Source organism: Bombina bombina, chromosome 3 (assembly GCF_027579735.1).
Source record: "Bombina bombina isolate aBomBom1 chromosome 3, aBomBom1.pri, whole genome shotgun sequence".
In the NCBI taxonomy this organism is placed as follows: Eukaryota; Metazoa; Chordata; class Amphibia; order Anura; family Bombinatoridae; genus Bombina; species Bombina bombina.
Genome location: NC_069501.1, coordinates 237,434,622 through 237,445,977, shown reverse-complemented (window position 1 = coordinate 237,445,977; position 11,356 = coordinate 237,434,622). Strand labels below are relative to the sequence as shown.

The 11,356-nt window shown below is 40.8% G+C and overlaps 1 protein-coding gene across 3 annotated transcripts in view; it reads right to left on the bottom strand.

Annotated features, from left to right (window-relative positions):
- Window positions 1-2,927: 2,927 nt before the first annotated feature.
- The window catches only part of SMG6 (SMG6 nonsense mediated mRNA decay factor), a 759,224-nt gene continuing 750,795 nt past the window's right edge, over window positions 2,928-11,356 (bottom strand). For all 3 annotated transcript variants that reach the window (XM_053706210.1, XM_053706211.1, XM_053706212.1), the window contains exons 15-19: window positions 9,384-9,527; window positions 7,442-7,589; window positions 6,131-6,342; window positions 5,853-5,934; window positions 2,928-5,369 (exon numbers count right to left, since the gene is read on the bottom strand). In XM_053706210.1, coding sequence (XP_053562185.1) covers window positions 5,239-5,369; window positions 5,853-5,934; window positions 6,131-6,342; window positions 7,442-7,589; window positions 9,384-9,527 — 717 coding nt within the window. In that variant the 3' untranslated portion in view covers window positions 2,928-5,238. The remainder of the gene's footprint in view (window positions 5,370-5,852; window positions 5,935-6,130; window positions 6,343-7,441; window positions 7,590-9,383; window positions 9,528-11,356) is intronic.

The window sequence follows — 11,356 nt, the reverse complement described above, 5'->3', positions numbered from 1 at the left end:
CCAGAAAGGCAAACCTCAGGAACTGGTGATGATCTCTGTGGATAGGAATATGAAGATATGCATCCTTTAAGTCCATGGTAGTCATATATTGACCTTCCTGGATCAATGGAAGAATTGTCCGAAAAGTCTCCATCTTGAAGGATGGAACTCTGAGAAACTTGTTTAGACTCTAGAGATCTAAAATGGGTCGGAACCTTCCCTCTTTTTTGGGAACCACGAAAATATTTGAGTAAAACCCCTGCTCCTGTTCCTGTATTGGAACAGGACAAATTACTCCCATAGTGGAGAGGTCTTTTACACAACGTAAGAACGCCTCTATTTTTATATGGTCTACAGATAATCGTGAAAGCAGAAACCTTCCCCTTGGGAAGGAATTTTTGAACTCCAACTGATACCCCCTTTGAGACACAATTTCTAGTGTCCAGGGATCCTGAACGTATCTTATCCAAGCCTGGACAAAGAGAGAAAGTCTGCCCCCTACTAGATCCGGTCCCTTCATGCTGTCTTGGGAGCAGCAGCGGGCTTCTTGGGTTGTTTACCCTTGTTCCAAGCCTGGTTGGGTCTCCAGATGGCTTTGGCTTGAGAAAAGTTCCCTTCCTGTTTAGCGGCAGAGGAAGGGGGAACTCCTTTGAAATTTACGAAAGGAACGAAAATTACTCTGTCGTCCCCTTTGCTTAGATGTTTTGCCTTGAGGGAGGAGATGGCCCTTCCCTTCCGTAATATCAGAAATGATTTCTTTCAAATCAGGCCCGAATAGGGTCTTTCCCTTGAAAGGAATAGCCAAAAGCTTTGATTTAGAGGACACTTCCACAGACCAAGATTTTAACCATAAGGCTCTGCACGCTAAAATGGAAAATCCTGAATTCTTAGCCGCCAATTTGGCGATCTGAAAGGCGGCATCCGTAATATAAGAAATAGCCAGCTTAAGGGCCTTAATTCTATCCATTATTTCTTCTAAAGAAGTCTCAGTCTTCAGAGACTCTTCTGGGGCGTCAAACCAAAAGGCAGCCGCAGTTGTGACTGTTACAATGCAGGTCGTCGGTTGTAATAGAAACCCTTGATGAACATATAGCTTTTTTAGAAGACCCTCCAACTTTTTATCCATAGGGTCTATGAAAGCACAACTGTACTCAATAGGGATAGTCGTACACTTAGCCAGGGTAGAGACAGCTCCCTCCACCTTAGGGATCATTTGCCAAGCGTCCTGAACGGTGTCAGCTATAGGGTACATCTTCTTAAAAACAGGGGAAGGGGAGAATGGGATACCCTGTCTTTCCCATTCCGTGTAACAATTTCCGAAATTCTCTTAGGAACCAGTAAAACATCGGAATAAGAAGGGACTTCTAAGTATTTGTCCATCTTACTCAATTTCTCTGGTGGGACCACAATAGAGTCACAGTCGTCCAGAGTCATCAAAATCTCTCGCAGCAAAAGGTGTAGGTGTTCAAGTTTAAATCTGAAGGACATGACGTCCAAATCTGTCGGGGGTAATGCACTTCCTGAGTCAGACAGTTCCCCCTCAGACAGGGCCTCCCTAACCCCCAACTCAGAGCCCTGGGAAGGTATATCGGAGATAGCCATTAAAGCATCAGAAGTCGCAGGGACCACATGGGCCCCTGTCCTACTGCGTTTGCTTTGTAAAACTGGCAACTTAGATAAAACTTCTGTAAGAGTGGATGACATAACTGCAGCCATATCCTGCAGAGTGAATGAGGTGGACGCAGTTGAAGAACATGGCGTCGCTTGAGTGAGCGTTAAGGGCTGTGACGCTTTAAAATAAAATCACCTCGCCACAGCTCTGCTGCGGCGCCTACCTGCTCCCTATGATCCAGAGACAAACGACAACCCGAACAGCAGAGTGTCTAAACCGCCGGTGTCAAGTATACTGTCCGACTCCAAGGAAGACACTGCGCGGCTTCTCCCAGCACGCGAATGAGTGCCCCGCCCATTGTGGGCGTACCCAAGCGAAACTCCCGGGCGGCTCAGTACAGAGCAAGAAAAAAACAAAATGGAGCCGCCGGGATAAATGTTACACATAACAAAAGTGCCCAACATTTAAATAAGCCAGTCTCCCATTCAAACCAACAACTCCCGGTCTGCTGTGACAAACCCCTGCCGGGAGTATACTAGAACAGTGCTATTCCCCGGAGTGTAATACTCCAATAAAGTCCCCAGCGTCAGCCCAAACGTGAAAGGGTTAAATAGTGTCTATCCTTACTAAAAACACCCCAGATGTACATTATGCAGTCCCAATGAATAGGCCAAATAATGACAGCAGCCCTCCAGAACCGTGTATAGTAGGCCACAGACATAGGGTAGAAGAGCCAGCTTACAGAGAAAAACGACAGTCTTTTCTGAGTTACTAGGTGTCACAGAAAGTAATAGACTGCACATACCTCAATGCTGAGTAACAGCTTGACTTGTCCCAGAGGTCCTTCTTCTCCTCCAGGAATCTGTGGGAACAAAGTGGGTCTTAGATAAAATCTGCTAAGACCATATTCAGCAGGGCAGCACACAGTCTGGGAGTCACAGAGAAAACGTATTTGAATCTGCACAGATCCCATTGCTTTACCCTTGAGTAAAATAGTACACACTGGCACCATTTAAAAATAATAAACTCTTGATTGAAGAATCTAAACTAACACCTCTTCCTATCACTAACACAGGCAAAGAGGATGACTGGAGTGGGAGGGAAGGGAGGAGCTATATATATACAGTTCTGCTGTGGTGCTCTTTGCCTCCTCCTGCTGACCAGGAGGCGATATCCCATAAGTAAGATGAAATCCGTGGACTCGTCATATCTTGTAAAAGAAACTAAGGTGTAATTTATGGATGCTTTCACTTTACTCGAGTCTTAACCCATTTACTCCTATAGATGTCTGACACATTAATACAAATTGTGAAGTACAAACAAAATATAACCAACATTTCTATATTTAAAAATAAGAGTTTATTAAGAGTTTTTTTCACTTTCACATCCAACATAATATATAAAAAAAAATAGAAGAGAACACGTTTCAGAACAAAGGAAAAACATTTCATGGAAAACAGCATACACAGGAGTAAATATAATCCACAGTAAACATACACGTGTGCTGTAATTCTAGAGACAAAACATTCCAAGACAGTCAATTTCATAGATTGTAGAGAAACATAGGAATATACCAATAACTAAAATTATATTTATCTTGGTGTAAAATGGATACAATAAAGATATTCTAATATACTGAAAACTTAAAAATTAGATAAAAGGATTACTACTCAGGGACAAAATGTAGAATACAAAGAAACATTAAAATATTTAGGGATTATGTGGAAACAGGCAGAACACAGATACTGTAAAGTATGTCATTCAACCTGTTATAAAGATGGTAATCAGAAATACACACATATGAGTGTTTCACAGAGTTATACAACTACTTACACTATCACCTACACACATTACTCAAAAACTTCATGCAAAAGAAAACTCTCAGATAAAACATTATATTCTAAATAAATCTCCAAGAATTAGTCTGTCTCTGAAATGGTTGATTAACATTTCTTACTGATGATTTGCTTCTCTCTTAGAAACTATTGTTGTCTTCTCCACCTTCACCATATGGCATTAATACCACAAATATATTGTGGCAACACAACCTTAGTTACCTCATTAAAAAAAAAAAAGCACACTAAAATTATTAACAAATACACAGAATAGTTGTGTACTATTAAAGACTGAAAATAAAACATCCTTTTAGGTATTATTGCAAATGTTCATTTTAACACAATACCTATAACCTTGGATGGTGACTCAAAGGTTGTGTAGGTCCTAGAGAACATAACATTGGCTGCTACCACCACCCCTTCTCTGGCAGATGTTTCTTTCATTTTATGCTAATGAATAAAGAGTGATTATAGAGGAATATGCTCAATGCACCAGTTCCTAGCTTGAAACTTTTTCTGTGACTGCAAGTCTAGTTCTAAGAGGTCAACCCCAATAGCTGCCAAAAGGGGCCAGCATTCAACTGCAGAACAATATGCTGCTGGACCTTTTGGCAGTGCAAAAGGGTTAAATGACGAGCAAATAAAGAAATCTGAAAGGATGTAGTCAGCCCCACCTGGATGCTTTCTGCCTTCATCCCTACAGACTAATCTTATGAAGTATTAAGGAAAAGAATGACATCAGGACCTAAAGACGACTTAAGATTTTCAGATGTCAATTCTTGGACAGAAATGACAGAAACCACTGAGCTCATCCGCTGCCAGGGAAACCTGCCGAGAACATCTGCACAGCCCAGTGTGTACTGCACCAAAGGTCGGTCATACAGAGTAAAATAATCAATCTATGTTTCTTAAAAGCTGGGCATTGCTTCATGCCTGCATTACTCCTTAGCCACACCTACAAACAGATCTTTATGCACTTAAAGGGTGAGGAAAAACTGGCTGCTAAAAAGAAATAAAAAAGTACATATTCAAGCTAAGGGAGCTGACAAAAGATATATTCTCCCTCTGTAAACTAACATAAAAAAGCATTAGCCTGGTGTTTAAAGGAGAATGATGGAAGCCCTAAAAGATCACTGCTACCCTTATCAAACACACAGTAAGAAGAAAACCTTACTTTAAGTCCTAGTAATCTGGCAAATGCTGGTACTGGACTCCTTTCTTGCTCCTTATGTCAAACATTCTTCTCTCTCTCAATAAAATAAAAGCTTAGAAAACTAAAAAATGAAGACTAAAACAAACTAGCAATAAAGAAACAAACATAATATAAACTCTCCAAAAAGGCCTGAGAAACAAGGAACATGACATGGATGTATGGCCTGCAAGAGAATGAAAACAATGAATCACTGGCAGTTAATGGGCTAAAGATAAATGGAGGGAGCTATGCAGGAGAATAACAGAAAACTCTGAAACAGCCGCCAACACCTTACTGTTCTGCATAGTAATTTTGCAAAATCTGCTCATCCCTGTTCAATCAGACCAAACTCACACTGACAAACCCATTCATTACTTACTCCCCCAACCCTCTGCACTTAAAGACATCACAGCAAGCTCATAATGGAGGGTGCTTGAAGGGATATTTTGGTTTAGTCTTTGCAGCTGGCGGGTTGGTGTCTGGAGTGCGTGTGTGTGTGGTTTGGCATGGGAGAGGTGTCAGGACTGACTGTAGCGACCTCTTGCCCATTCAGGTACACGCTGGATTTTCTCTCATTTTTGCTGTATGCAAGGATTTATCCATTTTGATTTCTAGTTGTCTCACCCGACTTTGGCCCACTTGAGGAACGCAGGGATGTCTCGCACTGGCACATGTCGGGTTAGAGCCTTTATTCTAAGGTTGCGATCATCAGTCAGAAGAACAACCTGCCTTCTCAGACGAATGGGATCATCTTAAAAAGAAAAAAAATAGAAAAGAAATGGAGAGTTAAAAAAACAGGAAAAGGATAAGTTAGAAAAAGCAGTGTCGGCTGATTATGAGAGAAATAGCAAGGCTAGGAAAGAAATATGTAACATCATTATAGCAAGTTCTTGCAGAGAGGAGGAACGTGGGACAGCAGGATGTCTATGAGTAGGAGGGGATGAAACTTGTCACTTTCTGACACTGGTAACCATCGTCTGTGTTAAAAAACAGAGGCCAGCAGCTGTCAGTCCTTGGCCAGGATCTGCCTTGTAAACAATAGAGACAGCTGTGACAGGTTAATCCAGTGACAGATAGCCGAGGGTAGCTAATGATGTCACTATAATCTGCCATAAGAGGACAGGACTAAAAGGTGAATCACAGGGAATAAAAACAAAAGTAATATGCAGAAGACTAGATGTGCTTAAAATATGCTGGTAAACAGGTTAAATATGAAGAGAAGAACAATGCTTACTTTTCCTTGAAGGCATAAAATCTTTTGCACTATCCTTGCAATAATGTAGACAGCAAGAAAGGATCACATCATCGTTGCTCCCCTAAGAGATTAATATATTAGTAATGGACTTGGACCGTGTAATTTCCATGCTAGTGCTAGAATGGTTTGTATTAAATCACATTGAGAATAAACTACAAATTGAGCACAGTGGGTACAAAAGTGAAATAAATTACACATTTAAACAGAAGCTGAAAACATCTATTCCTAGATATATAAAGGTAAAAAAAGCCTTGTACCTTTTGCCCAGAAATGTCTTCACTGCGGAAGGCTATAGAATCCAGCTCATTCCCACGGCTTGTTAGAGCTCTCAAAAAGGGTTCACGCTCCTCAAATCCTTGCTCCAAGAACTGGATTGCTTTCCGTGCCTTGTCCTGAAGTGTGCGTGCATGACCCGAGCTACGCTGATCACACTCTTGTCCTTTAGCAAGCCCATCCAACTCATGGATAACTGCAATTTTAAAGAGAGACAGAAAAAGTAAAAATACAGTAGTGAGAAAAATGTGAATGCTTGTGACACCCTACATAGAAATGCTCTGCCTCCCAAATTCAAAGAAGCCCCATATTTGTATATATGAAGAATGACCAGTAGACTATACTGGTCCATATATCCCTCTTACTATAAACTTTCTGAATAGAAGAGGATTAAAAAAAAAAACAGGTTCCTAAAAGCAAAACCCATTTTTTTTTAAGGGAAATCAGTGTGTCCATGGTTTACAAATTGGATTCCTGTGTATATCTAGAACTGTCTATCTATTTCCATGTAAATGACTGGAGCAATATTATTAGCAGACAAACAATAAGGAAGGTGTCAGCAAGTGTCATTTCTATAACAGGAAGTCACTTGTAATAGACGATCATTCCTGCATACAAAAGAAATGTCTTTCCGTTTTACACTAAATCAGTCCAAATACACCAGATACACCACAGGGCTCCTTCTTATGGTCAGGGAAAAGAATTCCCAAATCCACAAAGTCAGCCAGACCACCCAGTAACACCAATATCTGTGCCAGGGGCGAGTGTTTAGCAATAACTGGAACCAGTCTGAGATTGCACTGCTGGCTTTATAAGGAGAAAAAGCCGTGACGGGGACGTGTGTTCCAGCAGCTGTTCAGTCAGCTGAGTGACTCTGTACCCAGCCCTGCCAGATAGCTGCACAGTATCTCATTATTAGCCAAAGTCCAGCAAAGCTGAGGCTGTAATGACCAGCAGGCAGCCAAAGGTAGGAACCTTTCAGAGGCCCAGGACACATACCCACAAAATATTTCCAACATACAGCATTTTATAATGCACAAGAGTGAAAATATTAAGCTTAGAAGATCTTTATTTAAGCATTTTTGATTACAACATTGATGCAGGAAACAGATAATCAGCAATCATTTAAATGTTTACAACATACTACAGTTAACCCCTGCTTACGCAGCCTATAGTTGCACAAATGGTAACTTGTATATTTCTAAGCTAACAGCTCAGTAACCATTTGGTATCTGATAGTTGCAAAACATTAGTGCTGATTCACAAACTGTGTGTATAATGCCCTTGAAACTTACCTATCAGAGGGATGACCAAAATATAGATCTGACAGGAAAGCAGTAGTTCAAGCCCAGGCAGGTGGTTGATAAAGCCATTGGTGTCAGGCACAAGGAATAAAGGGCATATTTCCAGTTCTAGAAGTCTTGTCTTTCCATCTAGGACAGCCTTAAATAATAATAATAAAAGTGTGAACCTTTGTATGCTATGTAAGTTCTTGGACCATGTTAAACAAACATGCTATTAAAAAAAACACCAAAAAAACAGGCAAATTAAATAAAATCATTTAAGGTCACATTTTTACTTCATTTTGCACAAATATATCTGATGGTGGTTAATAATCAGAATCTAACAAAGATTAGGGGTGTGCCACTGCAGTTGCTCTCAGCGTTCTGGGGCTTCTTTTCTTAGGCTGTGACTGTCTGCACGTCCCCTCTGCAGGATGCACAGACCGTCAGCAAGGTCACATCATCCCCAGCCAAGAGCAGGGAGCCAGGGATAGTGAGGAGGAGCACTGAGAACAGAGCTTGGACGGCGGGTGGTAAAGGGAAGCAGTACAGGCGAAGGGCAACAGGGCAGTCGGGAAGTCTGTGGCATTTGTCCTCCTACAGGGTATTGTGTTATTATTAGTGCAGAACTTCCTACTACACAGGTTCATAGGGATACAATATCCTGTGCTACAGCTTTTACTGCTCTGTAAAAAGGGTAGCTCTTCATCACTGCCTCTAAAAACCTTTACTCTTGCAAAGCACTAAAGAAGAGAGTGCTTATGTTATTAACACAATAGCTGCTAAAGAGGGTGGCACTGTACTGTAGCTCTCTTTGGCAGCCCAGACGTAAGCAATATGGTGTAACATCAGATAATAGCAGCCTTGGGAATCATGCATTTGTCACTAAGATACAGCTATAGGAAGCAAATAATGAATGTGGCAATGGTCACAAACAGAGGAGATTAGGTGGGCCTAGTTTCTCAAAGCTAACATGTTAACTGGCCAGTTACCAGAGTCATTGCATGAAAGAGGCAGGTGTTAGAGTTGTATTCTCTCATCATCTGCAACTCCCCATTCCACCAGACTACAATTAGGTGTATGAAAGGTGAGTGTCCGCACTGGCTCTGGGCAGACAGCCAATGACTGGAGGGTACACATGTGTGTGGTGTCCCAGGAGGGCTTTCACCGGAGCTGTATTACAAGCCGTTCAGCAGAGACTGCAGGGTTCATGCATATGGTGAGACAGATGTGTCTGGCAGGGATTCAAGGCAACAAAATGAAGAATTATGGAAGTGAAGGGCCCTGGGCACTAGGAGTGGAGGGGGCAGGAAGATGAAGAACAAATATTGTTTTCCCTTTAGTTTAACTTAGACACTCGCCTAAGGAACATGATAGATTACTTCTGGGCCACCCTGGGGGCAAACTATTTGTTGCTTAATAAAACTTTGAAGATATCTCTAATACTAGAGCCGCATCTTCATTAACTGTTGAAATCATCATAGATTTATAGTCAATATGACTGAGCATTGCTTTATTACAACAATGCACAAAACCATCATTATTTTGAAAGCTTTAAGAATAGATATTGAATAAATCACTTAAGCAAGTAAAGGGTAATAGATGCGCGCGGTAATCATACATTTTCTACACATTGTTATATTTCTAAGTAAAACAAATGTGACTTACAGACTTATAGGTAGAAGCAACATCTAACCAGATTTTTTTTTTACATTTGATACATTTATGCAGTTGACCATTAAAACGCTTGTGATGTTTCTGGAAGCAATCAGGGCTCAGCATAGCATACAATTCCCATTACAAAGTTGTGAAACAATTTCAGTGATTTCTACCCATTGAATGGATAATGAAAGAGCTAAGAAGTTAATAATTTTACCCACTAAATGAACTACATAAGTAAAAAAAAAGTTCCTTCCATTATAATGTCTGTATAGGTTGTAGAGCACGGCTTTACCTGAATTTTATCTTGGCGACGTTTCTGCTCCTTCAGCTTTCTCGCCAGAGTTTGCTTCTTGGCACGAAGCTCCCGGATATCATGCTCTGTCCCGCTGCCTTCTGGCTCAGAACCTTCTGAAAACTCTTCAATCACTACATCATCCTGGTTTAAAAAAAAAAGAACAAAAAAAAAAGAAAAAGGGAAAAGTTTTATGAGCAGTCACCAGAGAGCACAAAGATTTACTGTGCATGTCACCTGTGAGAGATTTAGTGTCTGTATTACCTGAAAGATTTACTTTCTGTAACAAGAGCAATATTTCCATTGTTCCAATCTGCAGAGCAAACAGCCAGCAAGCTGATGCTATATAAAGACAGCTGCTCTCTGTTTCAATCAACCTGTCTCCAAAAAATGTTACTCACCAATTCGCTACATTGACTGCGAAAAACACTGCGTCACTGATATAACAATTCCATTATACTAGTTATACTGTCACTGCAACATACCAAGCTGCTGTTATAGCTTTGATTAATCTAACAAAACACTGCATTCTTGTAGGCATTTAAGCGAGTATTTATTATACATTAGAAAAGGCTCATCTGAAGTCTAGCTATTCTACATGTTATTCTGCAGCAGAGGGATTCCATAACTTAATTTTTCTTTTTTTTCCCCACAGTTAATCAAAATTGAGTAAAACAGTATTTTTTTTTACGATATTATTGAAAAGTAAGTTGGATCGTACAAAAACATAATTTATGCTTACCTGATAAATTCCTTTCTTCTGTTGTGTGATCAGTCCACGGGTCATCATTACTTCTGGGATATAACTCCTCCCCAACAGGAAATGCAAGAGGATTCACCCAGCAGAGCTGCATATAGCTCCTCCCCTCTACGTCAGTCCCAGTCATTCGACCAAGAAACAACGAGAAAGGAGTAACCAAGGGTGAAGTGGTGACTGGAGTATAATTTAAAAGATATTTACCTGCCTTAAAACAGGGCGGGCCGTGGACTGATCACACAACAGAAGAAAGGAATTTATCAGGTAAGCATAAATTATGTTTTCTTCTGTTATGTGTGATCAGTCCACGGGTCATCATTACTTCTGGGATACCAATACCAAAGCAAAAGTACACGGATGACGGGAGGGATAGGCAGGCTCATTATACAGAAGGAACCACTGCCTGAAGAACCTTTCTCCCAAAAATAGCCTCCGAAGAAGCAAAAGTGTCAAATTTGTAAAATTTGGAAAAAGTATGAAGCGAAGACCAAGTTGCAGCCTTGCAAATCTGTTCAACAGAGGCCTCATTCTTAAAGGCCCAAGTGGAAGCCACAGCTCTAGTGGAGTGAGCTGTAATTCTTTCAGGAGGCTGCTGTCCAGCAGTCTCATAGGCTAAACGTATTATGCTACGAAGCCAAAAAGAGAGAGAGGTAGCAGAAGCTTTTTGACCTCTCCTCTGTCCAGAGTAAACGACAAACAAGGAAGAAGTTTGGCGAAAATCTTTAGTTGCCTGCAAGTAGAACTTGAGGGCACGAACTACATCCAGATTGTGTAAAAGACGTTCCTTCTTTGAAGAAGGATTTGGACACAAGGATGGGACAACAATCTCTTGATTGATGTTCCTGTTAGTGACTACCTTAGGTAAGAACCCAGGTTTAGTACGCAGAACTACCTTGTCTGAGTGAAAAATCAGATAAGGGGAATCACAATGTAAGGCTGATAACTCAGAGACTCTTCGAGCCGAGGAAATAGCCATTAAAAACAGAACTTTCCAAGATAACATTTTTATATCAATGGAATGAAGGGGTTCAAACGGAACACCCTGTAAAACGTTAAGAACTAAGTTTAAACTCCATGGTGGAGCAACAGCTTTAAACACAGGCTTGATCCTAGCTAAAGCCTGACAAAAGGACTGGACGTCTGGATTTTCTGACAGACGTCTGTGTAACAAGATGGACAGAGCTGAAATCTGTCCCTTTAATGAACTAGCTGATAA